The sequence below is a fragment of the Oryzias latipes genome, chromosome 10 (genome assembly GCF_053564925.1).
Source record: "Oryzias latipes strain Hd-rR chromosome 10, Olatipes_Hd-rR_3.1".
NCBI lineage: Eukaryota > Metazoa > Chordata > Actinopteri > Beloniformes > Adrianichthyidae > Oryzias > Oryzias latipes.
The window spans coordinates 4,230,805-4,250,073 of NC_136246.1; the positions used below are offsets into that span (position 1 = coordinate 4,230,805).

At 44.4% G+C, this 19,269-nt stretch overlaps 1 protein-coding gene across 8 annotated transcripts in view; it reads left to right on the forward strand.

Annotated features, from left to right (window-relative positions):
- Nucleotides 1-19,269, forward strand: part of si:dkey-237h12.3 (teneurin-3) — a 173,305-nt gene that overhangs the window by 5,463 nt on the left and 148,573 nt on the right. For all 8 annotated transcript variants that reach the window (XM_023959511.2, XM_078953486.1, XM_078953485.1 and 5 more), the window contains exons 2-3: nucleotides 6,939-7,400; nucleotides 8,775-9,050. In XM_023959511.2, the coding sequence (XP_023815279.1) occupies nucleotides 7,130-7,400; nucleotides 8,775-9,050 (547 nt within the window). In that variant the 5' untranslated portion in view covers nucleotides 6,939-7,129. The remainder of the gene's footprint in view (nucleotides 1-6,938; nucleotides 7,401-8,774; nucleotides 9,051-19,269) is intronic.

A 19,269-nucleotide genomic window follows, 5' to 3' on the forward strand; every position in this document is an offset into this window, starting at 1 on the left:
GCTTTAGTTTGTGCGAAGAAAAAAACACACACCGCTTTATACACTTGTTTTTATTTGTGCTTGCCCCCCCCCTAAATGCACTCAAACTATGAAGAGTGAAGCTCCAAGCTGCATCAGCGAATAAAAAAACCCAAGTTACTGAATAAGAAATTCACATCGGCTCACAGAGAGACGGCACACCTGAAGCAGGATGGAGTTAGGCGCCCGCATCTCGCAAAGTTTACTGAGGAAACAGCAGCCGCTGGGATTCAGATGCAGGAGGGGGCTTTCATCTTTTAGTTTGCTCCCTTACTTATAGACTTCTTCATGAGAAAAATAACTGCACATTTCCCATTAAGCATTCTAGAGGAAGCCGCTGCAGACGCAGCATCATGGCAGGAAAGCTGTCTAATCATGGTGATCCTGGTGATGGTCCTGCACCGCGGGCGGCGTGCAGGGATCTCGGTAAAGACTGAGAACACTGTGGTTCAGACAGCATCCAGAATTCAGAGTCTGGCATCATCCTGCAGACAAACACTTCTCTGTCTCCAGAATGGCTGGTGTCAGGGGGAAACAGGCGGCATCTGATGGAGCTCTGCCTCCACTCTCTCTCCCCTTTTCTAAGTGACGAGTGTGTGTGTGTGGCGGGTGGGGGGTGTTGAAGAGGAACTGGAAAAGGAGAGAGGCAGAGAGGAGCGACAGGGAGGAAAAGCAGAGAGACTCGACAAGATGAATTATGCAAAGCTGTCAGAGGCGGCTATTGTTGGAGGTGCTGGCTGTGTTAAAGCGAGCCAGTCCTGATCTCCACAAGCCCCATCAGCTGCTCTCCCCGCTCCCCCCTGGCTGAGAGCTGTCTGAACTGTGCTCCAGCAAATGGCCAACAACATGATGTGTGTGTGAGGGGAGCGGCGTGGGGGTGGGGGTGGGGGGGTGGCAGTGGACGGGCAGGTGAATTGTCTTGAAGCGACACACCGGCAACGACAAGTGCACTCTTTATTATGGTATTTACAGAGGTCAGCGGCAGGGAGATCCAAGCTGATGTGTGCGGCCGCCTGTGGAAATACAATTACTGAGCAGAGCTGGGTAAATATCTGCACTTTCAGCAGCCTGCTCAGCAGCGGCCGCCCCGCTTCTGTCAAAGGCTTTGAGGGCTGAAGTCACCCGCTCGCCCTCACCACTGCAGTTGTCTGGGAAATGATCTTTTGGAAGACTCTTCTGATCATTTTGAGTTTTGAATGCGTGGACCTCTGGTGCCATTGCATGCTTGCTGATTTTCTTTTCTTTTGTGGGCGGGGCTTAGATGGCAACCCTGCACCAATCCAAAATCATGAAGTTTCCAGTGAAATGGGTTTTGGTTTGGTTAAACCAGAGCAGGATTGGGGGATAACCTGTTCTGCACTGTAAGCTGAAGTTTTCCTCTTCCTTGTTTCTGACTTTGTCTCTGGAGAACGCTGAAAACTGCTTTGGCTGTTTGAGAAGAACGAACAGAAGGGCAAATCAGAGAAAAGCAACCTTTAAATGAACAATTAGAAAATAAATGAGAATTGTCCTCAAGGAATCTCAAAACACTAAACCTTAATTTTCTTCCAATTTGCTAATTGTTGAACTGGTTGTTTGGGCGTTAATGAGCTGACTAATCGATCTGCTGCCACTGACAGTTATCTTCTACTTTAAGCAGCCTTACATCCAAAATCAGTTTTTGTGCTGTTAAGGAAGAGCACAATAAGGCTGTGATTTCATTTCTCCTATTTTGTTTCAGACAAGCTTCTATTGCTACGTGATTTTGATTTTTTTAAATCTAAACTTTATTTAAAAAAGAAAAGGACAAAATGACTTCCAAAGGTCTGCGACAGCCTGGAGATCTGTCCAAGAGGTCCTCTGGCTTGTAGAGGCTCTGGCAACCCCGTGACCCCGAAACGGCGAAGAAGATGAATGAATGCATGAATAACTTCCTAAGGAACTCAGATCACATGACTTTTTTAGACTATTTCCTTTTGGTTGGATGTGGATTTGCTTGTTTCAGATTGTTGGACATGTTAAGTCACTGTGTGGTATATCAGCTGTTAATGTGACTAATTTTCACTTGTTCAGACTGGAAGGTGTTGCGGTAAACGTTTGGATTTCTTGGTTTTTAAGTCTTCCTCCTCCTGTGGTCGTCTTCCTAAATTCCCAGGCTGACAGCATAAACGTCCGTCATCTGTGTGATGGATAACACTCTGTGTCGGACATGGAACAGGCACATCTCAGACCCTTAAAAGCTCTCCAGCTTCCTTCAAGAGCCAAATGAGTTGGACGCCTTTCTTCCCAGCGTATCATGCAGATGGTTTATGGTCCTTGCTTCAGAGGGGAGCAGGGGTGTAGGACAGAACGGGGCGCTGGGGAGTCGTTGGGATGTGTGCAGAGTGGTGTTGCAGAGATCATGAATTGCCTTTTTTTGCTGCCTCGCTGGCTGGCGAGAGGACCGCCGTGTGACACTAATTTAGCAGTGTCGACTGCTCGGCTGAGTTGACGCGGGTGACTGACCGTCCTGATTCAGCCGCCTGATCAAAGGGGGCAGGAAACGTGGAAGTGAGCTGTGCGAGCGGCGAGGACACGGACATTTCTAGTCCTCACAGTTCCCTCCAAACTCTAGGCGACGCAGCTTCACTTGTATCTTAGTTCTGACTGGATAGCAAAATCTCAGCACTGAACCGCAGAAACTTGATGCTTGCAGAACAACTGCATGTTCTCTGCAGAGCCTCGGCGGCGACCTTTCAGCGTCCACGACGACCACGAAGGAGTGTCTGCAGCGTCTGTGGTGATTGCATCTTCAGGAATGTTCATTCAAAGACAGTCTCTGTCACTCAGGGACTTGTAGCTGATTAGGAGGCAAATCTAAATCCTCCTATAGTGACGGATGCAGCTTAGTGGCCCGTTTGCTGCATTTCTGTGATTATCTTTAACAGCTTGTGTGTGTGTGGGTGTGTGTTGGGGGGGGGGGGGGGGGGGGGGGTAATCAGGGCTGCTTCTGGACGTGAGGGCTCGTCTGAGCCGTCACCTGCCGGTCTGGATGGGTGCGTACACCACTCAGGTGATGTTATGTGATTGTCGCAGCAGAAACCGGTGCACAGGGCACAGCGCTGGCGGTGTCAGGTTCACGAGGGAGTGTGGCACTGATTAGATCCCAGCCCTTCAGGGAAACAGAATCATTTCTCGCAGCTATAAGAACTGGGGGGGGGGAGGGGGTTAATAGGCCTTGGACAGCTCACAGTTTTCATTATCCCTGGATCTGTGACTGCAGCTAAGAGTAAGGGGGTTTGGGGCGGTCTCTGGGGCCCCTGCCGCCTCGCAGCACCACCACCCTGCTTCCCAGAGAGTTTCGGCGCCTCGTTGGACGGAAGCGGGCTGAGGCTCTGCAGCTTCAGCCAGGAGACACATGAAACCATGGCATGTATGCACGTGTGAGAAAAATGGTAATAAACACTCCTGACACACCAAGGTTCCCTTCCACCCCCCACCCGCCTCGCCCACACCTTTCAGCACCCTCTGAGAATCCTCCTCCAACAGCCCGAGCCTCTAACAGCACATTCTGCTGCTGTTAGAGCGCGCTCTGCAAATGCTGTTTATGCCTAAGGCCAGGATGCTCATGCATAAAGAAACGCCTCGTCTCAGCCAGTTTTTATGTGGTCAGATGGTCAAAGAGGAACCAGCAAATAAAAGCAGGTTCTGTTTTCCGAGGATTTTCTTTACTAAATGAAACACAGGCTCTCATTGCAAACCCGGCACACTTCAGTCTTTACTCCGCCGGCTTCGTCGGGGCTGTTTTGTTGTCAGAATGGAGATGAAACTGTGACGGCGCTGACTCAAAAAAGAGACTGGCTGAACGCTTCAGCTGAAACACGTGCGCTGGTTCCTGTGTGGGGGGGCATAAACCTGAGAGCAGGAATGGGCATGAGCTGATGCCTTCAGCAGTGCTGGCCTTAATTCTGGATGGAGCCACCCTCCCTGCTGCTCTTCCTTGACACACCTCAGAGGCAAACCGTTCTGGTTTCTGTGTTGAAGCTGGAATTTAGACAAAGACACAGTTTTGACATTTTCTGCAAATGTTGCTGCTTGCAACCTTCACTCATGATAAAACGTGCATTTTCTAAGAAACAAAGCCTGAGTAACTGGAAAAAGGCTCCATTTTCTTCTACTTTCAAGGTCAATGTATCAAATCTTTGCCGATGGATGTTATATATTTAGCATTTTAAGTAACTGGGTTTAATAATTGATTGTGTTCTGTTATATTTGAATTGTCTCAGACATGTGCATTAAAACAGGATTTATTGTTTCTGTGATGTTTTCTCTGAGGTCTTTGATTTCTTTGTGGCTACTGCTCCTCTTTGTGTTCACGCAAAGCGGCCCTGGAGTCATGCAGCTGGAAGCTTGGCCTTTAATGTAGGAGAAGATGATGAAGAAACTGAGGATTAATCATTTATGCACACAAGCCACAATGAAAGTCTGGGCTTTCATTTAAAGAAATTGAGTTTTGTGCCTCAAAATGAAAATAATTAATACCTAATTCCATAATGATGGATCAGTAATTAGACACAGTTTTGAATAAACACATATCTAAGTAATAATTTGATGAATTCAATAATTATTTTATGGCTTTAAACTTGAGCCATTCAGACAGAAATAAAATATCCATCCACAAGAAATGTTTGGGTATGAATGCTGGGAAATGTTTACTTGGATACTTTCTGAAAGATTTAGGCAGAAGGCCAAATGGAAGATGTTAAAGTTTGGATTCTAAGCCCTCGTTGTTCTCCGGGGAACAGCTTCAGTGCGAGTGGAGCTGCTCGCTCAAAGTCCCTCTCCTAATTTCAGAGAGATGTGAGCGGTTCGCTTAAAGGCCGGTTCTCCCAGAAGAACGCAGCGGGGAGAGTGAGGACGCCTGCAGCATGTGAGGGTCCAGCAGAGAAGAACCAGAGACCAACACTTCCTTCCAAACATCAGACATGTACCACTGTGGGTTCAGACGTGGCAAAAACAAACATGCTTCAAAGGTCTGGAAGAAGTCAGACGTGATATTGTGAAAACAAGAGCTGAAATCATAAGTTAGCCTCACTCAAAGTGCAAAATCTAATCTAATATGGGAGTGCAAATCCATGCTTAACGCATCTTATTTTTGTTTCACAGTGTTTCCCCATCATAGTGTGGGCAGAATGCTGACGGATTCCCATGATGGCTTTGTTGTCATCCATGTTTGTCTCTAAGTGATTTCATTGAACTCATGAAGATGATCCTCCACTCACCTGGAGAGGGCGCTTGTGAGCCCACAGGTGCTTGATGCTGCTGTTCCTAAAGACCCACTCCAATGAAAAGGAGGTTTTGGGTGTTTAAAACAAGTTCTTTGGAGCTTCACTGATGATGTAGGACATGAAGAAAATGAGGCTTAAAACTGTGTCTGAGTATTTCTTTATTCAGATGGTGGTGAATCAGGAGCAGACAAAAAAAACTTTTGGACAAAAAGCATATTTGTGATATAGAAACTACAGTGGGTGGGCCACAAGCCCTGCTCTGCTCCATCCTGAAACATCTACTAGTGGACAAATAGATTTATGAACGTCTGTGTTTTCCTCGTCTGAGTGGAATCAGGACCTAAACGGGACGGCTGGATAGATACATTATTGCTGCCATTTGTGTTGCACCAGTAATGATTGGTTGGTGTTTTTAGGGGTAGTAAGCTAGTGGGAGAGAATGTAAACAAAGAGCTCTCAGCAACAGGGAGGGGAAGGGGGGCAGGGTTGCTTCACGTCAACAGTCCCACCCACAACTCAGAGGAGTATTAATGAACTCCCGCCGCTCTGCAGAAACTATGTCCTAGAAAACAACACAAGTTTTTGGATTTTAGTTATAAACAACTTTATCATAATTATAAGACCACTGGAAAGGCTTGTACGCCACATCAAAATATAATCAGAGTGGGACTTTAACGGCCTGATGTAAACGTCAGACACATGTACACTGGTCGGATCTGATGCCTCTCATTGGCTCATGGCTTAAATGAACCCTGATGTGGGACACCTCACCCTCTGGAGTTTGATGACAAGGTACATTGAGGACTTTGAGGAAATCCACCTAATCAACCAAACCAAAGCTAACATCACCAGGCTGCATGTATGCCCATTCTCCCTGTAAAATGTGACTGTTTGACTTGGAAGTCACAGGATTCCTTCTGACCTTTCTAGAGGTCATTTGAGGAACTGCAACATTTGGAACTTCCTGGTTGAGGGCCAATGGTTTCTCTGTCGTTGGCTTTATTTCTGAAAACGTTATTAGTTGTGATACAAATACAAAAATTCAACTTTCTTCTCCAGCTGTTGTGTCTGTGAGACTGAAAGACTGAAGCTAAAAGAAAACAAGAAAAGCTTTTGCAAATAAACAACTTTCTTAAAATTGATTTAATCTACAGAGTTGGAAAACCAACAAACACATTTGCTGACTGTCAAAATTGAAAGTTTGCTGTAAATCGCTGCACTTTGCTTCTTAATAAGCATTAATTGTTAGGAGCAGGTAAAATGCGCTGCTCAAACGTTTGTCAGTTTCTGAAACGTTTTTATTTACCAAACCAGTTTTTGTGTGATTGTGCATGTGTGCATGTGTGTGTGGACGTGTGTGTGAGGCTTTTATTTAACACGTCAAATAATTTTTTGACCACACATGGTGTCACCTGAGAAGTGAAACATTTTTTATTTCTCAAAACTGTAAATCTGACTCCAGAGGAGTCGGCTTCCATGAAGCTCATTGCGATGATGGAACACGCCTTTCAGAAAGCACTCATTGTGATGCAAATGACAGGTGTTTACTTAGAAAAAGTTCTTTAAGGAGGACTGCTCAGGAGGAGGAGAATTTCTTGAACGGGGGGAGGGGAGTTTTTGGGGTCGTGGGAGAAGAATAGCATCACTGGAGCCTCCTGTTCTCCTCTCTCACAGGTTGTGTGGAAAGAGGGATGAATGCAGCGAGGACGTGACCAGTAGAGGATCAGAAGTGGCGAGGAGGGAGCAGACACTGGACGAGGCCCACAGCTCAAGGAGGAGGCTGAAGAGAGAGACGCCATCCAGCCGCCAGTGTTGGGGGGAGTGCAGGTGGTGAAGGGAGGGGCCAAGCCCAGCATGCCGGCAGCATGGAAAGGGTGAGGGAGCAGCGGCCTTTCTGCTCGCTGTCCAAGAGCCAGAGAGAGCGGGACAGAGACTGTGGCAGAGACAAGGATAGGGAGCGCCGCTACACCGCCTCCTCCACCGACCGGGACGGGGGGGCCTGCCGCGTGCCCACACAGAAGTCATACAGCTCCAGCGAGACCCTGCAGGCTTTCGACCATGACCCTTCACGAATGCTGTTTGGAGGCAGAGTCAAGGAGATGGCCCACATGGAGAGCAGCGAGTACGCCAGAGCAGGTCAGTCTTCCCGCCGGGAAAGAAGCCTCACCAGAGCTGCAGAGTCAGCTGGTGCTGGCATGGGGACAGAGGTGTGCTCACCTATGGGATGCATGAGGTCAGTGGGAGGAGGGAGATAATCTCTGACTGAATCTGCACACCTGCAACAAACCGCAGCAGGTCTGCCAGCTTTTTAATAAAATGTCAGAAAGAATGTTTGAGAGGTTGATGCAGAGTGACGTCATTTATTCATCATTTCCTCAAAATACCAGGAAAAATCGGCTTCACTGAACATCCTAAAGTAAGAAATAGGTTTGAAAAACTCTCCGGATAATAGACTGGCAAAATTCTAATATCCTGCTTTTCTCACAATATTTCTTAATGTCAGGAAAACTGTGAAAAGAAATGACATTTTAGGTTTCCGACTTTTGAAAACACCTGGAGCAACAGGGTCATGGATGCAAGGTTTACAGCTCGTGTTTCCATTTCACCTTAACATGCTGCATCTGTGTTTACAAGACAAAAGAAAAGCAACTGCTGGACGTCAGTTGTTCTAAGCTTTCAGGAAAACTCTGCCTCCGTGATCATCTGAAAGTCCTGAGCGTGCTGAGCTGAAGTCAGGAGCAATGCTAAATCAGAATCAGCCTCCTCCTGTTGCCTGCTGGATCCAATTTCTGTAATTAAAAGGTTTGAGGCTTTGCTTTCGCTTTGAGCTCATAAGATTGCAATCAGAAAACCTGTCCATTGCTCACGTGGACTTTCTTCATGCTAATTGGTGTCCCTTTGAGAATGAAAGAGTCCTGATGACGTAGAAGAAATGAAGGTTGTTTTTCACAGACCTTTCTCAGCAGCAGCTGGCTCCTCACCACTGAAGAAAATGCCAAATTTAATGTCAGGGAACAAAAAAAAAAGCTTTTTCCGCCTATTGTACGACACGCGCGCATGTGTGTGTGAGTGTGAATAAAAAACAATTGTTTTTAACCTGAACCACAGATTCAATCAATTCTTCAGCCATTTCTTTAATATCTAGCTGTTTTAATTAATTAATTCTTTCTTTATTGTTCAAATCAGTGAACATCAAATACATTTCAGCATCAGTGATCTCTGTCAACTCGATAAAAAAGTGAAACCTAAAGACAACAAACATGTTTTGTGGTGAATAATCCTGATGAACGTCTTCTGCTGTCTGTCTGGAACTGGGATGTTGGAGTTTGTTGGGCAAACATCTCCACAGCGTTGGCCTGAAGGTTGCTGCATGAGCAGGTGTGTCCCACAGAGAACTCTGCTCTGCAGTAACTCCGCCCCCCGTAACCTGCTGGCCTGTATTCTTGTGTGCCGCCCGTTAACAGCGTTGTTGCTCCGCTTGTAAACTTTACTGCTGGCTGTCGTTCGCAGGGCAGACATTTTCACTGAGACAGCTCGGGATTTGTGATCCGCCGCCTCGCAGAGGCTTGGCTCTGGGCCCCGAGGCCGGCCTGTCCCACCCACTCAGCAGCTACTCAAGGGGACCCGCCGCCACAGAAAACCATGAACCTGTATCACCGGAACGTACCATAACTCTTTGGGGAACGGGGGCAAAATCCGGGCAGAATTCCTGCCTCTCCAGTCGCTCCAACTCGGCTCTGACGCTCACCGACACGGAAATGGACAATAAATCGGACACAGAGATGGGTGAGTGAGGGACATTTTCAATTCCTTTATTTAAATATGCTCATTTGTTTGCAGCTCATGGTTTCGGGGTTGGAGGGGTATGTAGATGAAGCAGCGGTGGGCTGGATTAGGGCTGGTTGCTGGAGACGAGGCCCTGATTGGTGGAAGGAAGTGGGGGCACGATTGGTGGGGCTGCTATCTGGAAAGGCATTCCCAGCTGCCTTTGTTTGGATCAAAGGCATGATTCCTTGCAGCGTTCAGGGAAGAATGTGGCTTTCAGATTGAGTGCTTGCGAGTCACCTGGTCCTTCTCCACAGGAAGCGGTGGAGTTTGATAAAGTTTCCCCATGGGCTATCGTATAATCAAAGATAGCTTTGTGTGCCTCAGTCCGAGATTTTGCTCTGAGAGTGTGCAGCGGTTGACTGGGCATGCATAATGGCTGATTAAATGGGCACTGTGGTTTGAAGTGCAAATTCGATCATGCTGGAAACCTGAGGAGGAGGATTGAGCTTCTCTGTTTGAAGGGCGCAGATCTTCAGCGCGTCCAGCGGAGGCTACAGCATCACCTTCTGTGTTTTTCATGTGCTCAGCCTCGTGTTTTCATGCACTGCTTCCTGAAAGTCACGGCCCAGCTGGCACACCCCTTCTGGATTTCCGGGCTGGACTTTTTTAATGCCGAAGAGACTTTTCAGAAGTTGGGGCTGTGAAAGGCTCCTGAAATCCGTCCTCATTATAGCCGGGGCCATCAACATTAAAACACAGGCATTGTAAAGCTCTAATTATTTTAAGAAATCGATGGTGTCAAAGAGTGGCAGGCAGTTCAAATAATTAGGGTTGATTACACTTTCCTGGCAAGAACATTAGAGAGGGCTAAAAAGGAAGCTGTCTGGTGTGCTCATGCTATCAATTTTTATCCTGAAAACATTGGCTACAGCCTGACATTTGAGACAAGTCATTTTCTTAATGGCAGCATTCATCATTGTGAATTTGTCTCTGGGGGGATCTGAGAAAGCCGTGTACCTTTTCAAAATGCCATCAGAAATCAGATCCAGCAGTTAGTTCATGCATGTGGCCTCTGGCCTGCAAACCTGCAGTCATTACAGCACAACGTTAAGCAGAGAGGAGCCTGTAAACACACGCTCCACTTCACTCCACATGTGCTGGAACTCATGCCAGGGGAGAAGCCACGGCACCGGGCAGAACCCCCCCCCTCTGACCCAGCTGCTCACAGCAGCGGCTCGCCCTTCCCCAGTCTGCTGCTGCCGGGGCTTTCTTCCCAATGGAGGCGCTTCTCCTCTCCGCAGTCGCCCCACTTCATGCTCTGCTTTTAGTTTTCTTCTCTTAAGGACGAATACCTGCTGCTTGGCTTTGTGCAGGAGATGCTTTACAAACAGGATTTGGGTTGTTGGACCTTCAGATCCTCTGTAGCTCTTTAAAAAAGATTGGCAGATATTTAGTATAGATTCGTGTTCGCCTGCTAAAATACTGAATCAGGTTGAATCTGAATCATTCGATTTATACTTTCATTTGATGCTATTTTTCTTTCATTTTAAAACATTTGTTTTGCATTTTGGATCGACTGTTTTCAAAAGTGAGAATTGCCTTAAAAAATCTTAAATGAAAAACTAAATTGGTTTTATTTAGCAACTACTTCAAAGCAAAAGCATTAGTGTTTTTGTTTTTTCATAGCTGGAAATAAATTCAGGTCTCAAGGGGTAAAAGCAAATTTTTGCCCACAGAAAATAAATAATATAAATACTGCATTAAAAAAAAGAATTAATTTTTATTTCCTAAATCAAAAGATTTTAAATCTAAATATATTTAACCGAGCCCTAATTTTATTTTATTTTATTTTCCAGTCATTGAAAATGTAACAATGAACTGTTAAAGTACTTTATACTTAGTATAGTATTAGTATTTATATTCATCATTTTACACAGGCTCCAGATTATTCTAACATTTAAAAATCAGCCTAATAAATGGGAAAAATGGTCAAACACAGCATTGTTTTTTCACATATTGGTTGTTGTTGGTTTTCTGGTATAATAGAAGGTGTTTTATTAACAAAATACGTCTTTATAGATATATCTCCATAGACTATCTAGATCATTTCTTAACTGAAATGCAGTCAAGCTAATCTGCAGGTTTTGATCTAATGTAAAGTGAAGTGGATTTTTATTTTTGTGGGTTTGATGTTTTTCCTGAGACGGCCTCAGCAGGCTGGAGCTTTTGAAAGAAACGGCTTGAATAAGTTCTCTGCTGGGCTTTGATCCGGCTGATCCGCACCACTGTGACCGTCACATTCACACGCTCAGGACGGCCTCTGCAGATCCGGCGTGAAGCCGCTCTTGAAGGTGCAACTTCGATCTGCGTCCAAACACGTCCTCTCTGAAGCTCGACCCTTTCACCGCATTTTCATGCTGCCCAAATCAAATAATCTTCCTCACCAACTCCTTTTGAGTGGAGTTCATCTGTTCCATTAACTGCACATACGATTTAATCTATAATTCACTGCTCTAACCCCCTTTGGTCAAACTATTTTTAGATAAAATCGTTTTTATCATCTGGATTCTGAGCCAGAACAAAGACAAACCTTCCCTCCGTCCCACCTCTATACATCTTCCTCTCTTCTTTTCCTTTGTCAGGAAGCATTGCACTTTTGACTTTCACTATTTAATGAAGCAGCTCAGAGAAATGACCCATCCAAAGGTTTCTATCAGCTCAATATGCATGCGGAAGCTCCGACAAGGGGCCGTTCAGCCCCACTTATTCATAAATGAACTCAATATTTCATTCTAATTTGCTCTGTTCTGCAGAGTGTTTGACACAGACTAATCCCAGAGCCGGAGCACACTCACCGAACACGGCAGCTGCACATGTTCACCTGCGCCCGAGAGGGCCCTGCCCCTTTCAACACGCACCCAGAGCGACCACGAGTGGTCAGCGGGGCCGTGTGCAGCTGCTAAATTGCCCACACAGGAGCGGGGAGCTTAAAAAGGAAGGGGTTGGAGATCTCTGGAACATGAACTGAACCGTGTTTTTCAGAGAAGAGCCAAAGAAAGACCCCCGCCTTTAGTTAAGCCCACGTCAGACACAAGAAACTCTCCAAAAATAAAGAATGCATACATGCATAACAATGTTGCTGTCATTTGAATTGATTTTAAATGTGTGTTTCTCTTCATTGTTGGAAAGCAGAGTCAATGATTAGCTGTCTGGGTTCTGTTCCGGGTCTGCATCAGGAGCCGCTCAGGCTTGGCTGCGTTATCTAGGTCACGGTGGCGGTGAAGTCATGTGGGGACGCATGATTCTGCTGAAGGTAGAGCTCAGAACAGACCTGATCCGCTGACTTCTGTTGTTGTTTTTTATTTGTGTCTGAATAGCAGCGAAATGTTTTCAACCAAAAAATATTATTTTAATAAAACTGGTTTTTATTTTTCCTTTTAGATTTCTGCACACACACGGACTGATTGAATCTGAAATTTTATCAACAAATATTTTTCGACAAAAATAGGCAGAGTTAAAAAAAAATCTTTTAATTGATTAATTTTCAGTGTAAGATTCTTTATTTACGAAAGTGAAAAACCTTTTCTAATGTGAAAACTGGAAGCAGAAAATACAAAACATCCGTTTCACAGCAGCAGCCTCATTTACAATCTAAATTAATTTAAAATATGGCTCATTTTCTATGTACATCAATCATAACGGTAACTTTTAGCTCTCCATGATGAAATGAGAAGTTAATTTTTTTCCCGTTGGCTTTCACCATCATAACTATGAAATTATTTGGTTTCAATTTACAATTTTAGCATTCCTATCTATTTAGAATTCAGTCCAAGTCAAATAACAGTCACATCATTTTTTTTTTAAGAAATCTTTCACACACTTAGTGTTTTAAATTTAGCACTTTTAGATATAATTATTAAAAATATATATATATTAATAAAAAAGAAAAAAACGAACAAAAAAGCTTTATTGAGTAAAAAAAAATACAATAAATGTTTATTAAAAAAATTATTATTATTTTTTAATATTTAAAACAAATATTTTTGAAAGTGAAATATCTGACATTTAAAGAACGTTTAAAAACATTTTTTTGTGGACCGCACAGACATTTTCTTATTTGACCCAAATAAATCATCATTACCACAGACTGTGTGTGTGTGTGTGTGTGTGTGTGGGGGGGGGGGTGATAGTGACAGACTACAAGACAGTTGAAGAGGGTGGGGGGGTGGACCAAAAGGTCTTTACTTTCACCTGCATGCCTCAAGCGGGTGGGGTGGGGGTCTCTGACACCATGAGCTCGGCATCACCGCCATCTTCCACGTCCACCGTTCCAAGCAGGACGTTGGCGTGTGATGGAACTTCCTTTGTTCCTTTAAGGTTCATGTTTTGGATCCAGACGTTGCGGTTGAACTATGGAAACGTTTTTACACCAAAACAGCAGAGGCTGTTTCTGCGCTGAGTCCTCCAACAAGCTTTCCATCAGCTGACACAGCGACCTGATAGACAATCCTGCAGGAATGTTTGACACAAAATGATGCTTCATATTATTCATATAAGTCAGTTCACACATGACTTGTGCATTTTATTCTGTTGGAACACAGACACACAAAAGACAAAAATAACTTATAATATAATATAATATAATAACTTATATCCATTATATCCAGAATTGGGCTTGTCTTTAGATCCGGTTGATCGTGTAATCACTGTCATTGACTGTTCAACCTTTAGAAAAAAATATAAAAAAACAATAATAATATTTAAATAAAACATGGATAAACAATGTATTAAACTAGATTTCTTTAGGTTGAAAAATATTGATAATTTTATGTTTAAATTTTTTTATTGTTATTTATTATTTATTCTTAAACTGAATTTAAAAAAAGAAAAAGAAACAAAACGACAAAAGATGTTTTACTGCAGATAAATATAAAAGGCTACGTTATTGTTTTAATGCCTGCATCAGAATAAAAACAGAGTTGGTCAAAACTCTGTTATTTAAGGACTTATCTTATGAAAATACGCTTGATAACGATGTTGTCTGATTTTTCTATTTTTATTCAGATTTTTTTGTTGGATTAAAAATACAGAAAAATTAATTTTTTATCTAAATTCAATTGTTTAATGCTATGTTTTTGTGAACCACAAAAACAGGTAAAACTTAAAACAATGGACATTTTTAACCTAAGTAATAAAAAATAACAAAAAAAAACACAATTTAGTGTGGGTCATTTTGACCCACTTATGGAGGACTTTGGGGTCACTTGTGCATTTTAGGTTTTAGAGTAAAACCATCTGGAAAACATAAGTGTAAATCACTAACAAGGAAAGAGAGCCGATAATAACTCCAGTAATAACTGACATGATTGGCTGTGAAGAACTGCAGGCTTTTACCCCGTTTACATCTTTGATTTGAGCTTTGTAACGTCAGCCTGCGTTACACGGGCAAAAAATTGTCTCTGCATGTATAGAAGCTGCAGAAATGACGGAACAAATCCCAAACTCTCTGAGGAGAACGTTTTCCAAACAATGTCAGTGATGAACTGATGAAATGAAAAGCTGGTGTAAGCCACACGGAGGAGTTAAAACAAACGGAGAGGAGGAGGAGATGCTGTGTGATATGCTTTGCAAACCTGACACTTTTTGTATTTGGCCTTGATAGAAAGGATTCTGAATCTCTCAGCGTTCTAGTTTCTAGAAGGATCTGTACTTAAACAGACGTGAACTCGAGCAGATGCTCTGCATGTCAAATACATGAAGAGAAATCAGGCCAGAGCCCTGTGGGCAGAAAGAGTTCAGGAAGGTGCTGTGGAGAACACCAGCCTGACAGGAAGAGCGAGCTGCAGAGCTGCAGCAGCAGCCACGGGCAGCCAGAGACGTGTACTGTGTACTGTGCTGGAACATGCGTCCTTTCAGAATAAGAGGTGTTCTGGATCATCTGTTGTGGCCTGATTGTCAGCGCAGATTAAGAATCATTGTAGAAGAAGTGGGGTTGCCTAATCTGTAAGGTGGGGTTCCAAAGAGCTAACCGGCATGCTTGGAAGTGGAGGAGACAATTTCTGGACATCCAATCAAGTCTCATAAAAGTCCTACAGAAGGTCGATGGTCCAACAGCAGCCGTAGCATCTGTACCGCACACACTGAAATCCGCCAGGGACGACCGGAGCACCAAGCAGTTCTGAAGACAGAAAGACGCTTCTTTTGGGAGCTGAAGAGAAAAGATTTCATGGAGAAATCAGATCTTGATCATGAGATTTTAGGTTAATTAAACTAAAGGCTGTTTTGACACAAATGACAAACATTTTGGAGTTCATTTTGGTGGCAGTAAAGTTGATTTTCTAGGTTTTCCTTAATGTTCTGAAAACATTTCCAAATGCCGTAGGACCTGCCAACAGTAATGAGGCTAATGCTGAGCGCACTCTGGTTCTGGAACAAACACAAAGACTGGCGTCAAATCTGCAGAATCATGTCACAGCGGTCGTGTCTGTAGTGTTTCTTCTTTGCCTCAGAAAGCAGTTTGGTACCAGGATGACTGATACCTCTAAGTGGAGGCCATCATGGCCATCATCAGGTCTGACTGTGGATCCAGCATGAGCCTCATCAACAGGATCCGACTGACTGCTGAAGCTGATGTTTGGCTTGTGTGCAGCTGGGCTGTTCTCCGCGTGCCCTTGACCTTGTGCCATTCATTATCTGCATGTGATCTCCTCGGCTTCATGAAGGTTCAGCTTATTTCATCCTGCCTTCATGCTTTTTCACATTACTGCCCGTTTTACAGGCCTGTTTTGCTGGAATAGACTTTTGCAAGTGCTTCCTTAGGTTTTAGACGATCAATCAGAAATAGTTTTATGAAGAGAAATAAAGGACAGGAAGTGAATTATCTTAAAGAAGCTGCTTGGTTTAGTTGTAACTGTTTCATGGTATTTTGTCAAAAGCTGTGAGAAAGATTTAAACGTGTTCAGATAGAGTGAAAGGGCTCCATAAATGCTGGAGGAGGATTTAAAGTTTCACCAAATCAAAGAGGTATTTTTTTTATAGAGACGTTGTCAATCTTAGTTTGATTAGATTTTTCTATATAAAGCATTAATTGTAGTCAATAAATGACAAAATCACACAGATTTATCAAACTCATTACAGAAATTATGAAATGCATAGATAAAACAAAAAAAGTCAAGTAGAGTTTTGATTTATAGATTGAAAAGGAGCGGGAAGAAGGGAGTTTACATAATCCCACCCCTGCTGAGTTCATTCATTTGTTATTGATAGTTTTATAGTTCTTATAGTTTTGCATAATCTTGTTAGTATGACCTTCAGGTTTTGAACAAAAATAAACTTAAACTGAATGAAAATTGTATTCTTGTTCCTGTATTTACCTAAAAATGTTCAATTGCAAAATAAATTCTTTTTTTAAAGACTGTTTGTTCACTAACCTTTGCCTGATCCACAGCGAGCAGTTCCTTCATAAGAAAATGTTCCCAAAACAAAACCAAGAGGAGGTGTTTGCGAATGTTGGTCTGTTAGTAGCTCTGCCTATCACCCTCAGAAAGTAAAGGTTAGGATTTACTCCAAAACTGTCTGCATGTCGAGCTTTATTATACCCATTTTTTCTGTCAGGTCAAAGTGCAGCATCGTTCTGAACATCAGCAGGAGACAGATTCCTTTTTCCACACAAATGTAGACTGCTTCCAGATCAATATCCCAGCTTTCATAAAACATGGATGACAGCATGTAGCAGAAACACTGAGGGCTCTGTTGAACTGCGGCTCCCAGCAGAGGAGGAGCCCACGCGCTCCTGCGTGCCTCCTGCAGACGCTCTCCTCAGCTTCACAAAGCATTTCTCTCTCATTGTTCAGAGAGAGGAGCGCCGACCCGGGTTTGAGGACGGGGCCTTGCAGCGTGACGCCCGTCATCCTCACTTTCACATCAATCCTTGGATCTGGCCTTCCATTCAAAGTTATGGAGGGAAAATGTGCCTCGCATTGACCTTTGATGAAGACGGGCTGCTGAGGATGCAACGGCGCTTCTTCCTCTCTGCCGCCACGTCCTCCCGCCTCATGTCGCAGGCCCGCCTTCTGTAGTTTTGTCCGCCGATTCCTCACGCCAACAGCGCTCGTTAAAGGTTAATCAAATCAGGAAAGCAGTCGTAGCAAAGTATGGTGGAGCTCAGCGAGCAGCAGAGGCTTTTAGGGGGAAAGCAGAGCAGGCATCCTGGAACACACACACACACACATCTGAACATCTTATTTAGATTTTCACACTTCGTCTCTTCAAAATTAAAAGAAGACGTGCACACAGTCAGGCGGGGCGTCACGCTGACAGAGGTGACACGCCATCTGTCAAACTCCTGCCTCCCATCCGCTCCGTGTATTGTGACAGTGCAATCTGCCTATTGATCGCAGCACCAGAATCCTTCCTCGCCGCTTTAATAATTCAATATAGATGAACACGGAGAGAAAAATAACATCAGAGAGCCCGCTCCGCTGCGGCCGGAGAGGCCCGCCATCTGCGGCGGGTCGGCGAAATTGGCAGAGAAAAGAGTTTGACGATCATTGATGGGAGAAGGTGCGTGTGAGCTTCATCCCGGGCCTCCTCACTCTTTGATTGCCATCATTTACTGTCATCACTCGTCTGCCAGCCGGAGCTGTCAGCGTACACACTGTAAGTGCTCAGGGTGACAGGAGATGGAGGATTTCGAGGCAAATGCCAGAGCAGGTGTTGTGCTTATCAGTCACAGGAAGGCTGCGACCGGAGCCGTCCAGGAGTCCTGAGGAGACGCCGGCCTCTTCCTCTGCAGAACAAATGTCAGCTGCACGTGAACTTCTGTCAGGACAAACAGCCGTCGGGTCAATAATGGCGGCTTCATGTCAACAGCGTGATGAACTGTGGACGTGAGATGTCAGTCATGTTTTTGAACGAACATGAGTGACACGTGACTGGAAAGCTCACCCCCCCTCACACGGACACACAGAGGGTCTGCTTGTGTCATTCTGCCCGGTGATGAGGGGAGCTGACTCTTGAATCCACAGAGTCCTTTTACTGTCAGAGGCGTGACTTCTGGAGCCTCTCCAATGAGAAGAAGGATTTAGAAACCGTCCTGCTAATTATTGGATTTCTTGTGTTTGGTGCAGCCCATTCTTAGGATGTAAAGATAGATGAGGTTGTGTGATGGGGGGGCACGTCCGTGGGTTTGTAATATCGACGCTGCAGGTCACTCGTCCTTTTAACCGTGTTTGTGTAACGATGCTGGTTTGTAGAAGCACAGAAACCCTTTGGATCTCATCTGGAAAGCAAAGATTCTGATGTAGAAGGTTGGAATTTGTTCAGCCCATTTTGTCTTTGGAAGAGAATAAATCAAAGTAATTTCCATTTATTTTGAAATTGCTGCTCAGTATTGCTGCTATAAAAGCTTTCCACCCGAGTGTTTGTGAGGGAAACGGACCGGCAGGCGTCCAGTCCCTTAGTTTATCTTCCTTCCTGGTGTGACAGATGCCAAAGTTGCGTTGGACCCTCAGGAAATGTCGTAGTCGTAGTTTCCGGCCACGTCTGCCAAGCAGCAGCGTGGCGGTGGCACCAGCGCATCTGCAGGATGGTGCGGGGCGCGTTATTACAAGCTGGAATCACTCGGCTCCTGTCAGAGACGACTGTTTACCGTCCTCAGGAGGAAATCACTCATTTCATTTCATCACACAAGTTAATGGAGTGATCAGATTACCTCACAGCATGGAAATGGAAGCAACAGTATTTTTATGCCCAATGAATATTAATATGGGAAACAGGAATTAACATTGGTTTTGCTAATATCTGCTGTGCAATGATTCCTTTGCGTCTGTGGGCTGCAGAAGGTCTCACAAGGCGGCGTGCACGTGCCAATGATTGCTTGTAATGAGAATAATTAGGAAGTCATTTTGTGAACGCCTGGAAACGGTATGAAGAAAGCGGACAACCTTGAAAAGACGGTCCGTCACCGAGGGGCTGGTCAGGATGCACTACTTTATCTGGATCTGGTTTTGTTTCATGTGAGCTGAAATAGATTTTCCGTCGTGTCCTGGATCCGCAGCGCCTCTTCAGATGTCGTCTGCAGACCTGACCTGCCTATCAGATTGATTTAGTTCCACATCTCCTTTCCTGCCGTGTCTGCGGACTCGGGAGGGCATTTTACATCTCTGACCTCTGCTGCTGGACGATAAAAAAGTCGTGTTTACTGAACAAAGAATCATAGTTTCCTTTTTTGTTTACA